Here is a 22,791-nt window from a genome sequence, read left to right as displayed (position 1 = left end):
ATGAACAAATATAGACGATAGTTGTTGCTCCGATTGGGCACCAAACTTTACATAATTCGAACTAATAACCTAAAGGGATTTCTATTTCTGTGCCCTCGGGTCCTTAGTTGTGCTCATTTTTCCCCAGCTCCTTAGTTTTTCCTCAGTTTTCCCCAAGACCTTGTCTGAAACCCGCAGAAGGAGCAGAAGCAGCTCGGACGGCAGGATTCCGTTAAGTTGACCGTTCCGTGCTGACGAGTGGGGTCGTGTCGTTTGTGGGGCCGCGTCGTGTGGGGATGGTAGGAAGGAACCGCGTGGGACAGGACGAGACCATGTTTGTGTGGCCGTAGTGTGTGGGGCCGTAGCGTGTGGAGCCGTGTGGGTCCGGGACGTGGGCACGAGTGGTTTCTGTCTCTTTCGCCCAGATTAGCAGTTTTCAATGTACCTTTTTCCTCTCTCTCGCTCGATCTCATTCATATTTGATAGCCCAAATTGGTAGCAAATCTAGAGTAGCTTCTCCTTCTGTTTTTTAACGACATTCATTTCTTTATGCCTTCGTTTTTACCCAATCAGGTAGGAAATCTAGGGCACAAATCCAGAAAAAATATAGGATAAGCTGCATACAGCAGCCAACATAGCATAGATATGTTCACGACAGCATCCAACAAGTAGTACCGATAGAACCCTACAACATAAGCTACATTTTACATGAATTTAAGCTGCTCTACGTATAGAGCAGCCACATACGAGAGAGTGCAGTAGGCATGTTCAACGCCTCCAGAGTTGCGCCGGTGACTCGCTTGGAGGTTGCGCAGTGAATCCCAAGTGCTTTGTGTTTGGCCATGAACGCATGCACGTTCACCGTCGTTCCAACTCTAGCGCCGCATCCGCCAATGGATTCAGCATGGTTCACTGTGTAGTTGAAGTCGGTGGCGCGGAGCTTCCTGTTGCGTAAGGGGCACTTGTAAATGCCTCGAGCAAAGGGGCCATCGTAATGGCCGGACTGCAGCCTCCCGAGGACGTGATGAGTCTTGGTGTGGAAGGACTCGTCGTGCCGCTCGTCGACGTCGCTGCTCCTGCACCTGTCACGTAGCACCAAAGATCGTGCAAAAACACGGAGTCAATTGCAACGATGATGGAACAGAGAGTGAACAAAGATCATGCATGATAATATGGGCTCGAAAAAAGAGGTAGCCTCGGTTACATTGGACACACTTATATCCAGGATTTGAGTCGAGAAACCAAAGATCATGCACAACAAATTTGTACACACCAATTGTTTACTGACCAAACCCTGAATCAATTTGTGCCCAAATATTCATCATCATCGGCACACATCTTAAACAAAAGCAAATCACAAATGGATTGAACTAGGGAACAGACACACCCTAATAACGCTAGATCTAACACAAATGGATTGAACTAGGAACAGATGAACCCTAATAACGCTAGATCTAACACAAAAGGATTGAAATGGGATAAGAACAAGGGAGCAAAGGGTTACCTCCGACTCGTCGTCGACGATGCTGGTGTCGTAGGGGTTCTCCGGCGCGACGTACGGCGCTGGTTCGTACGGGTCCCAAGCGACGGGGGCCTGGACGGTGGCGGCGGCCGATGCGCCGGCTGCTACGTTGGAAGCAGCGACAGGGGCCTGGACGGGGGCAGCGGCCGATGCGCGGGCGGCTGATGCGCCGACAATGGGCATCTCATTCTTCTCCATCGCCGGCGGTTTTCTTCGGGGTTTTTTTTCTTCGGTTGTGGAGAAGATGATGGGACAGGAGAGGCGGTTGCAGTGAGAAAGTGCGTCGAGGGAGAGAAAAAGGGCTCTATAAAGACGAAGGTGGCGTGTACCGCAACACGCGTCCGCTATGCACGGCTGCAGCGTGCACCGCGACACGCAGTCTAACCCCGGGACGTTTGGTGTACTCGGTTATAACCTCGGGCCTTATACGAAATTTTATCTCGTACTCGCTTTTCCCTCGAGTACTTAGATCGGCAAGTGCAATATACTCAGTTTTACCCTCAAGTAGCTAGTCAACGGAGAGTCAACAAATGAGATTAACATATCTAATTGAGTCATTTCATGCGCAAAAAAAATCAAAAAAATAAAAACATAGTGGCACCTACTCATGGAGTCTTCCTACGCAACTTGCCACCAAGAAAACCTTTACAAACATATATAAATCAAGTTTTACCACAAATTGCCACTTCTCAGAATCACTAGTGTAGCTATGAAGATGCATGGTTTTCCACTCAAACCCCTTTGCAAAACATCTTCTCCAAAAACATAGTTTGTCTAAATCATACCATAATTGTCACACTCATGTATATTTGAATTGCAAATAATTTGATGTAGCCCAATATGAATTATATTGTACAAAACACGCATTTTTCATTTTGTAATTCTTTTTGTTTGAATCCCTTAGTCTATTTACTATTTATGTGCCCTTGGATTGTTAGTACTACTCAGCTTTTGCCCTCAAGTTCTGTCACAAATGCTCTCGAAGCCCAAACTTATCCTCGATTGGTTGAGCCGTTGTCACACGGATCGACTCCACGAACCGTTGATCAACTGATCTAACGTGCAGTATACCCCTCCCCGTCTCTTCGTGGCCACCCCTCTCTCTCTCTCTCTTCGTGGCCACCCCTCTCTCTCTCTGTCGGTGGATGCATTATTGTCACCCCTCTAACAATTATCAACTATCTTTCGCTTTCCTTTTTCTTTTAGGGGATATAGTTTTGGCATATAGTTTTAGTAATTTGAAATGGCCCATAAGTGGTATAATTTTGGTATAAGCATGAGGCATACATATTTGCGGATTTCGGTGAATGCATTATTGTCACCCCTCTAACAATTATCAACCATCTTTCGCTTTCCTTTTTCTTTTAGGGGATATAGTTTTGGCATATAGTTTCGGTAATTTGAAACGGCCCAAAAGTGGTATAATTTCGGTATAAACATGAGGCATACATATTTGCGGATTTCGGTGAATGCATTATTGTCACCCCTCTAACTATTATCAACTATCTTTCGCTTTCCTTTTTCTTTTAGGGGATATAGTTTTGGCATATAGTTTTAGTAATTTGAAACGGCCCAAAAGTGGTATAATTTTTGTATAAACATGAGGCATACATATTTGCGGATTTCGGTGAATAGATTATTGGGATCCCTAATTATCAACTTTCTTTAGCATTCCAATATAGTTGGTAATTTCGGTGAATGCACACACTAACTATGAAAACAACTACAAGTACATGTAATCGAATAATGAATTTGTAACAAGGTATCCCTTGTAACAACTTCTAGCGCACTGGTGAGCAATGATAAGAATCCGATCGCAATTATACAACGAGAAAAACAACCAGCCATCGATTAGCTTGCTTCTTCAACTCGATCAGTCTGCCTTAACTCGCTTGTTCATTTTCTTCAGCTTCTCCCTTCACTTCTTCCGATCCTACATTGGGAGCATTAGGCATAATCGGAACGACTCCTCTCTCCGCCGCATTCTCTACAGCAAGTCCCCCTCCCAAATTGCGCTCCCCAATAGCGCCAATTGATTCCTGCAATTGAAGCCTCCGAACGTACACATCGATCCACTCGAAATGCCTCGCATTTCTTCAGGATCCGAAAACAACAACGGGAACCCTAAATCCCAAATTCGAGGGAATAGCAAGAAAATCGAGAGAAAACAGAGAAATTGGAGCGAGATCTAACCTTATACCCCTCTCTATATGGCAAGCTCTCGCATGCAAGGAACTCACGTCCACGATTGCCATTCTCGTCCGTCTTACAGATCGACCGCTTCAGAGGCTCCTGGCGTGGGCAGTCAGGGCATCTTGTCAAAGGCACGGGTCCATACTGCGGCCATGAAGAACGGGAGGTCGAAGAGAAACTAGACATCACCCGCCTGCCGCAGAAGGGCTGCCGCTGGCGGAGAAGAAGAACAATGGGGCGCGGGGAAAGAAAGGGGAAGCAATGGCACGGGCACGGGCTGGCTCGGGCTCTCATTTTGTTACGGTCACCTGGGTAAGCTGTGGGTCCGGCGCACTAACGTGGACAAGTTGTGGGACCCACGATGATCTGGATAAGTGAAGACGTGTCCACTGCGGGGCACCAATAGCGGCCCCACTTGCCAGCACCAACCAACGTCAACTAAACGGGATTCCTTCCGTCCGAGCTCCTTCTGCGGGTTTCAGACAAGGTCTTGGGGAAAACTGAGGAAAAACTAAGGGGCTGGGGAAAACTGAGCACAACTAAGGAGCCAGGGGCACGAAAATAGAAATCCCTAACCTAAAATAAGTAATATCCGTAGCAGCGCGATCTAATTTTGCCCAAAAATCGGCCAGGCGGCCTCTACGCGCGACGACGGCGGTGGTGGCGGTGGAAGGCGAGGCGGCAGACGCTTGGAGCTCCTACTCTTCGTCCAACTCAACGATCTCCAGCTGGAAGCGGCGGGCGCGTTCTTCACGGCGCGCCGCCTCGTATTCCTGGACTTGCCGGACGGCGTCGGCTTCCTCGCGGCGCCAGCGTCGACGGGCCTCCGCGGCGGACACGGCCGCCACTTGAGCGACGACCGTCTCCTCCTCCTCGTCGTCGTGGACGTAGTCCTCGGCGGACACGACCGTCGCCGCCGTCTGCGCGATGACAGCCATCTCCGCCTCCTCCTCCTCTGACTCTTCATCCTCTTCCTCCTCCTCCGGATCTTCCTCTTCCTCCTCCGACTCGGACCACCGGAGGCGTCGCGAGCCGCCGGTGGAGGACCCCTCACCTCCGAGCGCGTATTGGCGAGCTTCCCCGGGGGCGTGAGCCCCCTGTTGGTCCACCGGCGGGCGCTGCGCTTGCGCGCGCCCTCCGAGCGGACCCATTTCCGCCGCTCCTCCTCGGTGCGGAATACGGGCGAACGCGGCGGCGAGTCCCCGCCGCCCAATCCCGCGGCTGGGCTGCCGGCACCTCCACGGGAGGCCATCGCGCGGCGGAGTGTGGTGGTGCGGTGGCTGGCTGCGCTTGGATTGCTCTTCGGAGCGGGGGACTGGCGGCGGCGGAGGAAGAGAAAACGGCGAAGGGGAGTAGGGTTCGCGAACCGAACTCCCCTCCGCGAACGCTTTTAATAGGGGCCGAGCGGGGAGTTGTTCGGGCCCCTGAACTGCCAATTCGGGCCGGCCCACTTTTTCAGGCGCTGATCTGCGCCAGTTTCGGCCCGAACCCGTAAATCCACCGGAAAAGTTCGGTTCCGGCGGGATTTACGGGCTCTGTTAGAGTTTCTCTAAAGCTGTGTGCACGCTCAAATGCTCAATTACTTCAGCCATAGGCTCAACCAAGAATGGGTACCTATAGTTGTGTCACACAACAGAAATGGACCAAGCAGATGACTCACGCAGCCACATGACTCTTGAGTCTTGATCTTTCCTGGCACCTTAATTCCACGGCGAGCTAGGGCGAGGCACTCATATTGCATCCGACGCTAGCTAGCTGCCAGATTTGCACCACAACCTAATCGTATACGAGATCTCTACCACCACTTTACTTGGTAGGTAAAACAATCTTAATCATCTCTTTTTGAAAGGGGGTAAAGGAGTTGCCTCATCTATTATATACTAAAAGCAAAATACGGATGTTTAAAATAGAGACACACCGTTAATCCACATCATTCTTATTATTTTGATGGTTAGATCTGAAATTTGTGGTTAGGATTTAATAAGAGTCTAATAGTTACGTAATTGTTTGACACGTTCGACTATGTATAAATTATAAAAGGAAACTACGGCACCATATAAGACCAGATGAGTTAACATAATTTTTTTCCAAGGTTCCGAACTGGCTTGGCCCGAAGGATGCCTTTGCTCTTTTATTCCTACCCTCAAGTTGTCCTGCCAATTGAAAGAAGAAACAAATAAGATGCGTACTTAGATTGGATTCCATGTACATGAGACCTTCCAAAAAATACGTGGTCAAGTTGTCCTGCCAATTGAAAGAAGAAAAAATAAGATGCGTACCTAAATTGGATTCCATGTACATGAGACCTTCCAAACAAAAAACGTTCGGATGGCAGCCTATTTTTTTTTTTCATGTGATATCATCTCAGCATATCGAACTATCTTTTTACGTGTTCGATTTGTAGGCAAGGTTATTCTAGATTATTATATTTTTAATAAGAGTTCAATGGTTATGTAAATGTATAATTCTGTTTGACACGTACGAGTGTGTACAAATTAGGAAATGAAACTAATGCACCATATAAGACCAGATAAGATGTGAGGAGATTTGACCAGTTCATTGTTGCTTTTTTAAATCACACGTATGTTTCTAGGACTCGAGTTGTGCTAGATTAACATAGTCCATGTTAGTTATACACGCAAAGTCTCTATCTAATATTAGAGGAATACCAGAACTGATCGATCCATCGTTTGTTGGATTCGTACATGTATGTTAAGGCGAATCCCCTCCCTAGCAATCGATTGCTCGAGCAATCACTTTTTGTGGCGCGGAAGCGCTCGCGGAGCGAGTCAATTCCCTTTTTGTCACGTAGTGTTTTTAATTACGTTCACACGTGTTCACACTAACAGCATCGTATTACTACTTTGCAAGTTGCATGCATGCGCAAGAGCGTTACCACACTGCATACATGCACATGCACAGAGAATCTCATGGATTTGCATTTAATGAGCCAACTTTTCGGCTTTCAGCACACTTTCATAAGTTTTTGCATGCATACACATAGCATCTCACTCTTTTTATTCAGCACGAGGCAGACTCTCAATTCTCTTTTTGCAATTCCCTTTTTGCAATTCCCTTTTTGGGTTTTATTTTTCGTATGGTAATTCATGTTTAAGGGGATCCTTTTGCAATTCCCTTTTTCGGGCCAGTGGTTTTTAAGGGGGAAATAACGGGTGGGAAGATCCACTTGCAACTCAAATGAACTACCACTTGCTACTTAAATTAATTACTGTTTTTAAGTTGTAAGCTAACAAAAGTTGCTAAAATATTCTAAATGAAATTTACTTTTTAGGATCGCTAGGTATTTATATTTACCGTTGATAAATAACGGGGCACCGAGTTGATAACTTGTAAACAAAAAAAGAGTCGCTACATATTTTAAATTAAATTAAATTTTTAGGGTTGATATTTATTTATATTTACCATTGATAAATAGCGGGTCACCGGGTTGATAGCTTGTAAACTAAAAGAGAGTCGCTAAAATATTCTAAATGAAATACTTTTTAGGGTTATTATTTATTTATATTTACAGTTGATAAATAACGAGGCAACGGAGTTGATAGCTTGTAAAATAAAAAATGTTCGCTAAAATATTCTAAATGAAATACTTTTTAGGGTTGGTAGTTTTTTTATAATTACCATTGATAAATAACGGAGACACTCGGGTTGATAACTTGTAAACTAAAAACAGTCGCCAAAATATTCGAAATGAAGTTAGATTTTTAAGGTTGGTAGTTATTTATATTTACCGTTGATAAATAACAGGACACCGGGTTGATAGCTTCTAAACAAAAAAATATTCGGTAAAATGTTTAAAATAAAATTAACTTTGGGGTTGATAATTTTATACATTTACCGTTGATCACTCAAGTATGGAGGAGTTGATTATTCGAATAGGATAGGATTGATAACTTTTAGCCAGAAAAAAAGTTTCTCGAAACATATCAACATGGGTGCTAGTTTTGAAGATCTCGTCGAGACGGATTTATTAGTGAAAGCGGATCTTAATTTGGAGTTGTCGTTTGAAAGTTAAAACGTTTTGAATTTTGAAATTTGGAAAACATTCCGCTGACATCAGCAGATTCGTCTATTTGTGCATGCATGCAGAACTTTCCCTCAATACCCTGCATCAGGTTGATAATTTTATACATTTACCGTTGATCACTCAAGTACGGAGGGGTTGATTATTCGAATAGGAGAGGGTTGATAACTTTTAGCCAGAAAAAAAGTTTGTCAAAACATATCAACATGGGTGCTAGTTTTGAAGATCTCGTCGAGACGGATTTATTGGTGAAAGCGGATCTTAATTTGGAGTTGTCGTTTGAAAGTTAAAACGTTTTGAATTTTGAAATTTGGAAAAGATTCTGGTGACATCAGCAGATTCGTCTATTTGCGCATACGTACGTAACTTTCCCTCAATACCCTGCATCAGGTTGATAATTTTATACATTTACCGTTGATCACTCAAATACGGAGGGGTTGATTATTCGAATAGGAGAGGGTTGATAACTTTTAGCCAGAAAAAAGTTTGTCGAAACATATCAACATGGGTGCTAGTTTTGAAGATCTCGTCGAGGCGAATTTATTGGTGAAAGCGGATCTTAATTTGGAGTTGTCGTTTGAAAGTTAAAACGTTTTGAATTTTCAAATTTGTAAAAGATTCCGCTGACATCAGCAGATTCGTCTATTTGTGCATACATGCAGAACTTTCCCTCAATATCCTGAACCAGGTTGATAATTTTATACATTTACCGTTGATCACTCAAGTACGGAGGGGTTGATTATTCGAATAGGAGAGGGTTGATAACTTTTAGCCAGAAAAAAAGTTTGTCGAAACATATTAACATGGGTGCTAGTTTTGAAGATCTCGTCGAGACGGATTTATTGGTGAAAGCGAATCTTAATTTGGAGTTGTTTTTTGAAAGTTAAAACATTTTGAATTTTCAAATTTGGAAAGTTTTAACGTGGACGTGGGTCAGAGAAAGGAGAGAGAAAGAGGTTTGCTCACGTATGATTAAACCAAAAAAAGCTGTCGGAAAGTGATCGCTAGGCAGGATTTGAGCGAACGATCGCCAGCTAGGGTAGCCCATGTTAAGGGTATATAGGGTTACTGTATTCCTTTTCTTGCGTGTTGTACAAGGAGACCTGCTTCTGATACATAGTTACGATTTAACTAGAAGTTGGGATTCATACAACCGATAATTCCTATTGACTTGATTTATGTAGATGGATTCTAGGACAACTATAGCCATATAGAGGAAGCTACCAAAGCGACACGTTGATGAAAAAACAACTTGATGGCCGGTCTATGCTGATTTCAACCTTACCTGGAGCAAAATTCGAAGCACGATGATAAAAAAAAACGTTGAAATCTGATTGATATGTAACCACAACTCATGTTTTAGGTAACACATGTGATATGTGTGTCACCGAAACTACTATAAACTAGAAAATATGGTGGCAACCTTAAGGGCAAAAACCTACGACCAACTCTGAAAACAGAATATGTGGACATGTAATACCTAATAAATTAAATATTAAACATAAAACTGAATATTCAAGTATACTGAATAATTTCACACATGGAGCTCTCTGGAAGACACATCTCGTGTAACTCAGCTTCGGAGACTGAAATAGACATAGCAGAAATTTCTCAACGGTCGCCACCGAGACATATGTCCGAACTGAACAAAATAGCACGGAAACAACAAAACAAACAAGCGAAACGACAAAGAAACACACGGAGACAACTAACTTAATTTAAAACTTGATGTTCGATTGTCAGCTCTCGCAAAAAAAATTCCAAAGCCTGTCTTTAAAACCACTATCAAAATGTAGTAGAATAATAACACATGAATGATTGTATGAATGAATTTGCTACATAACAACTGTCCACCTGCTTGACAGTCCCTAGGCAAGCTACCAGAACTAGATTACAGTAATCAGAAAAAGATGTAATGTGTATTTCCTTATATTTGCATTTAAGGGTTAATTTTGAACTAAAAAACAATAAATTATAATATCACATCTCGCACAAAAGTAAATTCCCTCTTTATTTTCCATATATTGAAGAAAACTCATGGCTGGGATTCAACCCTCATACATATGTAACATTAACTGGGGGACTCAATGAAAGAAAGGTCTTCAACACAAATAACAGGGAAACACTTAAAATTTTGTCGACGTCTCTCAATGGTGTTAAATTATTTTTTATGTCATCTCAATAAGCTAATTCATTTTCTTAATGCGTTTGAAAAATCAAACATCATTTGCCAATGATTAAGGGGACCCTAATTATTATCCGGAGCATAACGTAATAGGAAGGCAGAAGAAGGATGCATGTTTGATCAACCTTTTGATTTTTGTACACTAATTGCACACATGAGTTTCACAAGGATTTAAATACATTTTAATGACATAATCATAGTTCACCAACAAATTATAGATAATAAACTATATTTAGCGCACAAGCGATAGTATATTTAGCTTTAATTTTGCTGCCACCAAATATGAATATAATAAACTACAAAAGAAGCCTGGTGACCGGGTGTATACGTGAGCACGCATCAGTTGAGTGACACGTGTCTAACGGCATCTGTTCTCTCCGTGAGGTGATGTACTACTAAAAAAATTGTTTCGACCGTGTCGTGCTCTTTTCCTCCATCTACTCCCACTCCGAGCCGCCCCCATCAGCGCAGAGGACTGGGGAGGCCGTGCTGCTCTCCGGTACGACTTGGGCACCAACCCAACAACCTGCTCAATCCCGCCGCTCAGCCCGCTCTCCTCCCTCCCACCAACCCGTTCACCACGACGCCATCGGCAATGGCGACCATGGCGCCGTCCAACGCGGCGGCGGCGGCAGTGATGTCGCTCGACCGCGCCGCCGCCGCCCCGGCCTCCTCCGCCTTCTCGCGCCGCCTCCGGATGCCGGCGCGCCCGGCTCGCGGGATGCGTCTGCGGGGCCGCGGCGGGGCGGTGATCTGGAGAAGGTCGTGCTGCAGCCCATCCGGAAGATCTCCGGCGCCGTGCAGCTGCCCGGCTCCAAGTCGCTCTCCAACCGGATCCTTCTCCTCTCCGCCTTGTCCGAGGTGAGAAAACAAGCAGACAAAGCCCCTCTCCCTACTTCTCCCCTTTGTGTGAATTGGGTGCCCTGTCAACTTATAGTGCAGCATGCCCTGTCAACTTATCTGCAGTACGATAAGCAATTGAAACTGCTTTGCTTCGCTGTCATCTCTTGCTGATCATTAACTGGCTTTTGCTCATCAGGGAACAACGGTTGTGGATTACCTGTTGAACAGCGAGGATGTCCACTACATGCTCGAGGCCCTGGACGCGCTTGGGCTCTCAGTGGAAGCAGACAAAGTTGCAAAAAGAGCTGTAGTCGTCGGCTGCGGCGGCAGGTTCCCGATTGAAAAAGATGCCAAGGAGGAAGTAAAGCTCTTCTTGGGCAACGCTGTAACTGCAATGCGGCCATTGACGGCAGCTGTAGTAGCTGCTGGTGGAAATGCGACGTATGTTTCTTTTTTTTATCCTTACGGGAATAAGTATGAGTTCCGTGGTTATGCTTTGAGACTGATGGTTTACGTCTCTCTTCTGAACTTCAGTTATGTTCTTGATGGAGTACCAAGAATGAGGGAGCGTCCTATCGGTGACTTAGGTGTCGGTTTGAAACAACTAGGTGCGAGTGTTGATTGTTTCCTCGGCACTGACTGCCCACCTGTTCGTATCAACGGCATTGGAGGGCTACACTGGTGGCAAGGTTAGCTTCATGAACTTCCATGTTATACGCTTTTGTACAAACATTTCACTTGTCTGGAGAAAAAACAAGATTACTGAGAGTAGTATGGTGCAATGCGACCACACAATAAATTTGAAATAGCCATAACCAATAGGCCCTATTTCGTATAAAACATATATGCTGATTGTGTTGTGGTCTTAGATCACATGGGTCTATCATGAACTAGCACTTAACATTGAACCACATTCTGTCACATGGCCGCGCCGGCTACCGCTGCCCGCAGGAGCCCTGGCCGGCGGGGAAATCGAGTAGGAGAAGAGCTCACTCATGCCGTCCGCCGACGCGGGCCAGCGACAGCATGGCGTCCCCATGGCCCCGCCGCCTCGTGACCCAGCCTTGGTGATATTGGTGGTTGCCGGTGGGGCACTCTCGACGTCTCCCGCCAATGGGGAGCACGGGGACCATCGCATCCGTCCCCGCCTAGCCCGCAAGGAGAGGAGTCACATCAATGGGAGGGGACAATCGCGTTTTGGAGGTGTCCCGTTCCTCGATTCATCTCGGAGGCGCGAGCTCAAGCACTCAAGCCGCCCGCCAGCCGCTGGTAGCAGCGACGACAGCAATTCGGAGCAGCGCTGGGGGCCGTTGGTAGCAGCGGAAGCGGCCGGTCGGAGCAGCACCGGCGACCGCTGGTAGCAGCGGCGGCGGCCGTTCGGAGCAGATCTTCAAACACTGTGCAGTGCGTACTAGCGAAATGGATTCAGCAATTGATCCAAGAGTATTTTGTTTTAATTCATTCCGTTCGTGAGCAGACAGACTCCAAATCGAGTCAACGTAAGCTCATTTGGTTGTTGCTACTTAAGCATGCATGCTAGCGACTGCTGGGCCTTACACGGAGCAAAAGTTCACAGAACCGTTAGTCGCCGTTAGCTGATAGGCTGAATCCAACGGTGGTGGACCAGATCCAACGGTGATGACCGCGTGCTCACGTATACACCCGGTTACAGAATCCACTCTCAAAAGAAGCCTGGTGACCGGGTGTATACGTGAGCACGCATCAGTTGAGTGACACGTGTCTAATAAACTATAAATTTATTCCACACAATTCTGACACACTAAAAATTATGTCCTCACATTTGCGAGGGCCACATTGCTAGTTCCACTAAATAAGAGAGTCTGACAAGGAAAGTAGAGCCTAAAGATACGAAAGAAACTACTCTCCCAATATTACATTGCTCAAATGCTTTCTCTCCCGCGGAGACCCAAAGCCTAACCTCAATTTTAAGGAAACTAAGAAGCACCGTTGTAGGAGCGGACTTGTTCTAACAAATCTAAAAAAGTTTCGCGATGAATGGCATGTTCCGGAATAGCAGAGGTCTTGGTGACTTGGCTAAACATTCTCACATTGCTGATTGTTGTAGAAATTATGATTTAGATTTCATTGCTATATCGGAGATGGGGAGACGAAATTTCTCACAAAGTTTTCTCGACCGATTATCCGGCGGGATTAACTTTCAGTGGTTTTCTCGTCTGCCTCAGGGTAGGTCGGGGGGGGGGGGGGCATTTTACTAGGCGTTCGCATAGACACCATGCTGTCTTAGCTAATTCTGATGGAGAGTCTCACATTAAACTCGACATTAAGAACAAAGCTGATGATTTCATTTGGAGTCTAGTCGCTGTGTATGGTGCCACCCAAGATGCTTTTAAGGCTGACTTTTTACGAGAGTTGGTAAATCTTGCAAAAGATAATCCTCATCCGATTTTGATAGAAGGGGATTTTAATTTGCTTAGATTTCCCCACGAGAAAAGGAAAGGCCATTTTGATGGACATTGACCTTCCTTGTTTAATGCTGTCATCGATAGCTTAGACTTGAGAGAGATGTTTATGTGTGGTTGACAATTTACTTGGGCCAATAGTTTGCCTGAACCCACGTACGAAAAACTAGATCGCGTGTTGATGGATACGGATTGGGAAGATAAATATCCTTGGTATCCGTCCATGCACTAGAACGTATTGAAAAATTATCTGACCATGCTCCTATCCTGCTAACCACTGGGAATCCTCGTCCTGTTTCTAAACGCCCGTTCCAGTTTGAACTTGGCTGGTTACATCGAGAGGGGTTCCATGAAATGGTTAAGACGGTTTGGGAGAGACCGGTCTCACGGAGTACCCCAATTTTGAGATGGAATAATAAAATGCGGGCTATGCGCAAACATCTCTCTGGTTGAGCTGCTCATATGGCCGGGATTCTTAAAAAGGAGAAGACTCACTTATCATCTGTTACAGATGAGCTTGAGGCTTTAGCTGAGGTAAGACCGTTATCGCCGTAAGAGATTGAACTTAAGAATCAGTCCAATGCGCAGATAGCGAATCTTCTTCGAGAAGAGGAGCTTAAATGGTATCAACGTTTCAAAGCCCAAATTATATTGGAAGGAGACTCAAATACGCCATATTTTCATGGCTTGGCCAATGGGAGACATCGGAAAAATCGTATTCATTCTCTGGTACAAGATGAAGGGCTGATTGAAAGCCATGGGAAACTCAAATCTTATATTACGAATTATTATAAAGGTCTCTTTGACCCTCCGGAGAAAAGTTCCTTTTCTTTAAACGAGGGATTAACAGATGACATACCCCAAGTATCTATGGAAGAAAATGGTCTACTGACTGCACCTTATTCAGAGGAAGAAGTTCAGAAGGCAATTTTCCAAATGGAATGTAACAAAGCACCGGGTCCAGATGGTTTTTCAGCGGAGTTTTATCAAACATTTTGGGATATTATAAAATTGGACTTCTAGATTTGTTCAGTGCTTTGCATATGGGACAACTAGAACTATTTCGTCTAAATTTTGGTGAAGTAATTTTGTTACCGAAAGTTAATGAGGCAGAAAGGATTCAATAATATAGACCTATTTTCCTATTAAACGTAAGTTTTAAAATTTTCACGAAAGTGGCCACCATTAGACTTAATACGGTCACGGATCATGTAGTTAATCCATCACAGACCGCTTTCATGCAAGGAAGCAGTATCCTGGATGGAGTGGTGGTTTTACATGAGACGTTACATGAGATGCATAATAAGAAATTACATGGGGTTATATTAAAGTTAGATTTTGAAAAAGGCGTATGATAAGGTTAAGTGGTCTTTCTTACATCAGACTCTCAGGATGAAAGGTTTTTCTCCTGAGTGGCATGCTCTCATCAATGATTTTGCGTATGGAGGAAGTGTGACAATTCGGGTTAATGATGATACCGGACACTACTTCCAGACACGAAAAAGGTTACGCCAAGACAATCCGTTGTCACCAATGTTGTTCAACATTGTCGCGGATATGCTGGCTATCCTGATAGAGCGGGCTAAGTTTGATGGTCAAATTGAGGGGGTGATACCGCATCTGGTTGATGATGGTTTATCAATCCTTCAATATGCCGATGATACAATTCTGTTTATAGATCATGATCTTGAAAAAGCTCGCAACCTAAAATTAATTTTAGCGGCGTTTGAGCAATTGTCGGGATTAAAAATCAATTTCCATAAAAGTGAATTGTTCTGCTTTGGCGATGCCCAAAATGATACGACTCAATATCCAGAGTTGTTCGGATGTGGGCAAGGCCAATTTCCTATTCGCTATTTGGGTATTCGGATTCATTATCGGCGATTAACTATAGCTGAATGGAAAATAGTGGAAGAAAGACTACAAAAATGCCTTAGTAGCTGGATAGGGAAATGGTTGTCCCTGGGAGGAAGATTGGTACTCATCAATTCGGTACTAACTAATATGGTACTGTATATGCTATCATTCTTCCTTGTACCAAAATGAATACTAAATAAACTCGATTACTATCGATCCAGATTATTTTGGCAAGGGGACAATGAGAAAAAGAAATATCGAGTGGTTAAATGGAGTATAGTTTGTAGTCCCAAAGATCAAGGAGGGCTTGGAGTTCATGACTTGGAAGTCAAGAATTCAGCCTTGCTAGGTAAATGGCTGTTCAAGCTCCTTACCGAGGATGAGATTTGACAAACTATTCTTAAGAGAAAATATATCGGCTCAAAGACGTTATCCCAAGTGGTTTGGAAACCAGAGGATTCGAATTTCTGGGCAGGTCTCATGGCGGCAAAGAATTTTTTTTTCCGCCATGGCACTTTCTCAATTAAGAATGGCGCACAGATACGGTTCTGGGAAGACATTTGGTTAGACAATGCACCCTTATTTGAACAGTATCCTGTCCTGTATAGTATTGTTCGTTACAAAAGTGATACCATTGCCATGGTAATGTCTACATCACCCCCGAATGTGACTGCCTCAGGCGAGTCTTGCTTGGGCAAAGACTATTGACATGGAATTCCCTAATTCAACGGCTAGGAGATATACACCTATCACCTGAACCCGACGAATTTAGGTGGAACTACATGTAGATGGCACTTTCTCGGTAAAATCACTATACAATGCGATACTTCATTCTGACATACCAGTTGATAATAATAATAAGAAAATTTGGAAGATGAAAATACCACTAAAAATAGAGATTTTTGTATGGTATCTTCGTCGGGGGCTCATCCTTACCAAGGACAATCTTGTTAAGCGAAACTGGCATGGAAGTACTAGGCGTGTTTTCTGTCAACATGACGAAACTATTAAACACCTTTTCTTCCAGTGTTGTTTTGCGAGATCTATAGGGTCAATCATCCAAGTAGTGTGTAGCTTGTATCCTCCAACTAGTGTCTTTGGCAATTGGTTTCATGGTATCGATTCAAGGTTTAAGTTGGTACTTAGGGTGGGGACGCTTGCAGTTATCTGGGTGCTTTGGCTAAGTAGAAATGACAAGATTTTTAACGATAAAAATTGTACTATTTTGCAGGTTGTCTACAGATGTACAGGTATTCTCCATTCGTGGTTATCTCTTCAGCGAGTGGAGAACCGAGGCCTGTTTACGGATGTCTGTACATGGTTGGAGGCTGCGGCGAGGGATACTTTTTCCCTACATGGGTGGCAACATAGTCTGCGGATTGAAGCCCCACCCACACCTTAGGCGTCTTATGATTCATCGCTCCGATATGTATTTCGCATAGTTTTTTATTTTCAGATTTTTGACTTGAGAGATATAATCGGCTGTGTGCATCCTGGTTATGCAGAGGCTGGGTGTAATTTCTTTTCAAAGTAATAAAACATCCGTTATCAAAAAAAGGAGCGGACTTGTTGCGGAAAACCCTCGTATTCCTTTCATTTCAAATTGCCCCAGAAGTGAGCATGGTGAGAGATGAAATTGCCTTGCAGTTTGGCACATTCTCGATCATCGTGGAATTCCACCACGAGTTGGTGGTGAGCTCTGATATCACCCACTCGTTGATGGAGATATGTGCAAGGCCAAGCTAATCTTTTTTTATCATCCTTCAAAGCCTCTTTGAGAAACACCATTGCAAGAAGTGACGCGCCATCGTTTATTGAGTTCGCTTGCAGAGGGGGTAAATGCCGCAATTATTTCTATCCATGCTTCTTCAGCTGATCCGCCGTCCATATCCTATTTTGAATCACCAACCCATCAAAGAATTTGATTTAGGTGGCACCCAAACTTTCCAAATCATCTTGTTGAAGAGAGTGCAAGTTGCCCCAAATATTGGGGGCTTATATATAAGCCGAAGTTGACGCATACTCTCCGTTTGTTGTTAGGTTCGAAACAGTGGAATCCTCCAGGTCCTCGTTGATATGCAAATTACTTAGCTCCACCCAAAGGTTGACGAATTCATGTAGATTTTTATGAAAAGGTTAGCATCTCTTTTGGTCTCTGAGATTCAAGCACTTCCATGCAAAGCTTTCTTGACATGCATTGTGTGATATTTCGCCTTTAACATGTAAATAAATCTTAACCACCATTGAAATAACACGTATGTGGAACATGGTCTGATGATTCACCCCACGGTTGATGACACTTTCACTGTTGTCCTTGCTTTTGTTGTACATATAGAGGGGTTCAGTCGTTCAGATGGGCATAGACACGGAGGAGATCATCAAACAACAGCTAGGACCTAGCTACGGTTACAGAGGCATGAGTATGTTTCGTCGCGGCACGCCGTTGGCACACACATGCCACAGTATGGCATCCTCACGGCACATGGGTGGCAAGGAGACGCGATAGGTAGGGATGGTTGCCATGGAAGGCGGCACCATTATGATGCTTCCACACGTTCGATGTTGCGACTACTGATTTTTTCTAGGTTTTATTTTACTTTGACGATTTCCCCCCTTTAAAATTGTTTAGAATATTTTTGAATTATAAAAAATTACTTAAATACAATCTTGCACCCAGCCTCGTCTAAATGGTTGAATCAGTGCCTTGGTTCCATAGAACATTACATTTTGATCTCTTTTTTCCCATGCTTATACCCTTTCCCATCTCATTTCTACCATCGTCACCACATGGTAGGTCCTATACATATATATATATATGCCTTTTAAGTTTGTTATAATGATTCATTCAATATTTTTCATTGTTATTGTGGTTTTCTATAAAAAATCTCATTTTTTTTATTGAGAGTGGATTTTTGGAGCACCTGCGCGGTGCGCACCCCTATCTGAACCGTCGATCCTGGCACATGCGGCAGGCAGGGCTATTCTATGCTTGTGTGCTTTACAATATTAGTACAGTACAAAGTAGGATTCTATATTAGAATGGGTCACACCACAGCTTTGTCTCCTTCCTATCATCATGTCTGATGTGGGCGATTTACACAAAAATAACCCTTTGCTGCAACTATAGCACAGACTGACCCTCCGGCCAAACTATTTCACCCATCTAACCCTTTTGTGTGGCGTCCCCCCATCGGCGCCACACCTCACTATGTGGCGCCCATGCGGGCGACGCCACTCTCCCAGCCGACGTGGCGTCGTCGACGCTGAGCTGTGCGCCGATCTGACGTGGCGACATGTGTGGCGCCGCGCCACACGGTGAAACTGTGGCGCCGCTCGGAAGGGCGCCACACATCCACTTATGTGTGGCGCCCGCCGCAAGCCCGACCCAGGGCTTCTTCTCTTTCTCTGCGCGTGAAGAACAAGAGGCGGCCGGTGGTTCCTCCTTCTCCCCCCTCTCCCCCACCAAATCCACAACCAAATCATCAGATCTGTCCGGCCAATCTCTTCCCAATCCCTTCCTCAAGGTATTCTCCCTCAATCCCCTTCGTTTCATCCATGATTTTCTCGGATTTAATTCAATTTAGACATGGAACCCTAGATATGAAAATCTTAGAACTTGAATCCATGTGCTCATGTATGTGTTGAAATCCATATTCTCATGTATCTATGTGTTGAAACCCTAGATTTGTTGAAACCCTAGGCATCAAATTTCAATGAATGTGTATGTGTAGGAACTCTAGATATGTATGTATCCATATTCTTTTGCAAATGCATTCAAATGTGTTACATATGCCTATTATTTGTGATGGAATAACTCATATTTGTTAGGAATGGCTCATAATATGGTTTTTTATCCCTAGATATGTATGTATATGTATGTATGTGATGTATGTGTGATGGCTTATTTGGATATATTCTCATGTATGTGTTGCTCATATTTGTTAGGAATGGCTCATAATATGGTGTTTTATGTAAACATGTAGGATGGTGTATCTCTTAGATATTGAGTATGACAAGGATCACCTAGAGCTTTTCATATGACGGAGAAGAGAACGGATCTTCACCCTTTGAAGATTCGTTACCATGGCACGATAGATATGGTGTATGACGGAGGTACACGGGAGTTCATCCGGCCTCACCGGTCTTCTCTCCCGTTCATCTCGCCCATGTCGCGGGGGGGGACATGAACGCCGCGGCACTCACCGCCCTTGTTGACCGGTGGAGGCCGAAGACGCACACCTTCCACTTGAGGGCCGGCGAAATGACCCCTACTCTTCAGGATGTTTCCATGATACTTGCGACTCCTGTTCGGGGCGACCTTCGTGTATGAACACGGAGCCGATGGGTGGCCCCGCGCGTGAGGCGCTTATTGGCATGGCTCCTCCGCCGCCGAGAAGATCCGAAAGGGAGGAGAACTCGGCCGGTGCATCTTTCTCTTGGATGAGGCTTAACTTTGGAGAATGCCCGCAAGGGGCCAACGAGGACACTATCAGGACGTACACCCGCATGTACTTGTGGTACATGATTTCGAGGACTCTCTTTCCTGACAGTGGTGGGAAGCTGGCCCATTGGTGTTGGCTCAAGGCGCTTACGGTGTTTGAGCACCGGTGGAGTTGGGGGAACGATGGCACTTGCCTACCTCTACGGCGGTGATGATTTCTTCGCATGTACTATTCTTCTGTAGTAGTGTGCTAGACAAACGTACTAACCAAATGTCTTATTTTAGCGGTTGGACGAAGCTTGTCGCAGGGCTCTAGAAGAGGGCTGTAGTGGTGGATGCTTGCTCCTACTTTTCGTATGGAGCCGCGACCGCCTATCGGTTAGGTGGCGGAGATACTCAACGAGAGGCCACGGCCTCATCACGGAACAACCACGATCGGGATCCCGCTTGCAGGTATACCTTTGGGACAATGTCTCGGAGATGACGAGCGATCCAAAGATCATGTACATGCACTACGCTGAGGAGTTGGACACTCTTACCGTTTGAGCGGTAACCGATTTTAATCGATCACTCTTTTGCAATCCGAGTTCATAAATTCTCACCGGCATGTTGTAAATTCTGAAATATTTGTATGCCGCGAGTGGATTGGGAGCCATATGGTACCTACTACCATATTGGCGTCGGGATGGCTGACCTCAACCCCAAGTGCCTTGAGGAGGTGCGTTTCTGGCGTATGCGCTGCCCACTCATATGCATGTGTCTTGTTGAATATCATCAGCCGCACAGAGTGATGAGACAGTTTGGGCTGTATCAGGAGTGCCCACCTCAGTGGAAAGACACGGACCACGCGCTTCATAGGTAAACTTCTTGAATCATGCGATGGAAGCTTGTCGATTGAAGAGATAGAATCTAACTTCTTGATTCTTGCAGGCTTGATAGGCAGCGGCAGAGGAACATCACAAATTGGCATGTCCATCATAGAGGCCACGTCACAACGTTCCAACACTGTTTGGAAGCGATACGGAATGATGGCCATGTGGATATTGTGCCTCACGACTTGGCCATGTTTGATGTCTACGCACGCTTCTATTCCTGTAGACAGTGTTGGCCTCCAAGAGCAGAAGTTTGTAGAACAGCAGCAAGTTTCCCTTAAGTGAATCACCCAAGGTTTATCGAACTCAGGGAGGTAGAGGCCAGAGATATTCCTCTCAAGCAACCCTGCAATTAAGATATAAGAAGTCTCTTGTGTCCCCAACACACCTAATACACTTGTCGGATGTATAGGTGCACTAGTTCGGCGAAGAGATAGTGAAATACAAGTAATATGGATGATTATAAGTAGTAATTACAATCTGAAATAAAAATGGCAGCAAGCGAACATGTAGCAGAACTTGTTGGAAACGGTGTTTCAATGCATAGAAACAAGGCATATGGATCATACTTTCACTAGTGGACACTCTCAACAATGATCACATAACTGAATAAATAAATGCTACTCCCAAACACTCTCTTGTTGGATAACAAACACCATTCATTGTGTAGGGCTACAAGAGCACCCTCAAGCCGGAGTAAACAAGCTCCACAACTTCATAAAGGAAACACACACGATGTGCACACTGTCACCGTCACACCGTGGAGAGTGAATCCGGAGTTCCATATTAAAGTAACCTCTAGAGTGCATAATAGACCGTTGCAATTTAGACCGAGTACTAACATAGCATACACACCTGTCAACAATAGCTATGAAAGGGGGAATAGATCACATCAATACTATCATAGTAATAGTTAACTTCATAATCTACAAGAGATTACAATCATAACCTACGCCAAGTACTACATGATGCACACACCTTGTCAACTTTACATCATGGAGGAGGAATAGACTACTTTAATAACATCACTAGAGTAGCACATAGATTAATAGTGATACAAAGCTCATGATCACATAAAGATCACACCATGGGAGAGAGAGATGAACCACATAGCTACCGGTAGAGCCCTCGGCCTCGGGGAGAACTACTCCCTCCTCATCATGGGAGAGCAAACAACGGCGATGAAGATGGCGGTGGTGTTGATGGAGATGACTCCGGGGCAAATCCCCGTCCCGGCGGCGTGCGGGAACAGAGTTCTCGTCCCCGAAACTTGTCTTCGCGCGATGGCCGGCGGCTACGGAACTCTTCGTGGAATATGACTGTATTATTTAGGGTTTTCGCGACGGAGAGAATATATAGGCGAAGGGGCGATGTCGGTGGAGTCCCGAGGTGACATAGGCATCCCCAATGGGCCTGCCGAAGATGGTACCCGGGGTTTACTGAAGGCCCATAACTCGAAGAATAAGAAGATTCGGAAGCCCAAGATGTTATTAAGGAAAGCTAGAGTTGTATTAGGAAGTATAACTTGTAATCTTGCGGACGGGTTGGGAAACCCTCCCGGACTACGTAACTTGTGTATTACGAATCCCTCGGCTCCGCCTCCTATATAAGGGGAGTCGAGGACGAAGGAGGATCGAATCTATTATCAACATAACCCTAGTTTCTTAATCGTCGAACACTTTTCGGTTCGAAACCTTCGAGATATACTTGCCCTCTACGGTCCACCGAAACCCTAGTCTACAATACGTAGGCATTGACAAGTTAATACCTTGTCAATTGGCGCCGTCGTGTGGGATTGAGAGGCGACAAGGAGCTGATCTCGATGGCATGTTCAAGATCGTCGACTTCATCAACCGCAAGCAATGCTTTGGACGGAGGTAAACAGATCGAAACTGGTCTAGTCGATTTTGTTCCTCACCCGCCTCCCCGTTTGGATGCATATGCGTATCTGGAGGAGCCTATGGAGATGACGTTTGGCGAGTTCCAATTCCGCGTCGAGAAGGAAGGATCATATCGTCTCGAAATTCCGATCTCGTCGGGATTATCGGCGGTCGATCCCGATATTTCGGACTCAACATCGTCAACAGAGTCAGGCGAAGAAGAGATTTCGTCGCCACGTGATATGCCCCAAACGTATCTATAATTTCTTATGTTCCATGCTACTTTTATGATGATACTCACATGTTTTATACACATTATATGTCATTATTATGCATTTTCCGGCACTAACCTATTGACGAGATGCCGAAGAGCCGCTTGCTTTCTGTCGCTGTTTTTGGTTTCGGTAAATCCTAGTAAGGAAATATTCTCGGAATTGGACGAAAATCAACGCCTAGGGGGCCTATTTTTCCACGAAGCTCTAGAAGTCCGAAGAGGAAACGGCGGGGCCACGAGGTGGCGACACACTTGGGCGGCG

At 44.9% G+C, this 22,791-nt stretch overlaps 1 protein-coding gene across 1 annotated transcript in view; it reads left to right on the top strand.

Moving 5' to 3' along the window:
• The first annotated feature begins 10,682 nt into the window (after positions 1-10,682).
• Positions 10,683-22,791, top strand: part of LOC124661682 (3-phosphoshikimate 1-carboxyvinyltransferase, chloroplastic-like) — an 18,319-nt gene continuing 6,210 nt past the window's right edge. The window contains exons 1-3 of the mRNA XM_047199563.1: positions 10,683-10,782; positions 10,961-11,205; positions 11,299-11,453. Of these exons, the coding sequence (XP_047055519.1) occupies positions 11,009-11,205; positions 11,299-11,453 (352 nt within the window). The 5' untranslated portion in view covers positions 10,683-10,782; positions 10,961-11,008. The remainder of the gene's footprint in view (positions 10,783-10,960; positions 11,206-11,298; positions 11,454-22,791) is intronic.

The sequence above is a fragment of the Lolium rigidum genome, chromosome 1 (assembly GCF_022539505.1).
Source record: "Lolium rigidum isolate FL_2022 chromosome 1, APGP_CSIRO_Lrig_0.1, whole genome shotgun sequence".
Taxonomy (NCBI): Eukaryota; Viridiplantae; Streptophyta; class Magnoliopsida; order Poales; family Poaceae; genus Lolium; species Lolium rigidum.
The sequence above is the reverse complement of the archived record's forward strand: the minus strand, read 5'-3'. Positions and strand labels throughout refer to the sequence as shown.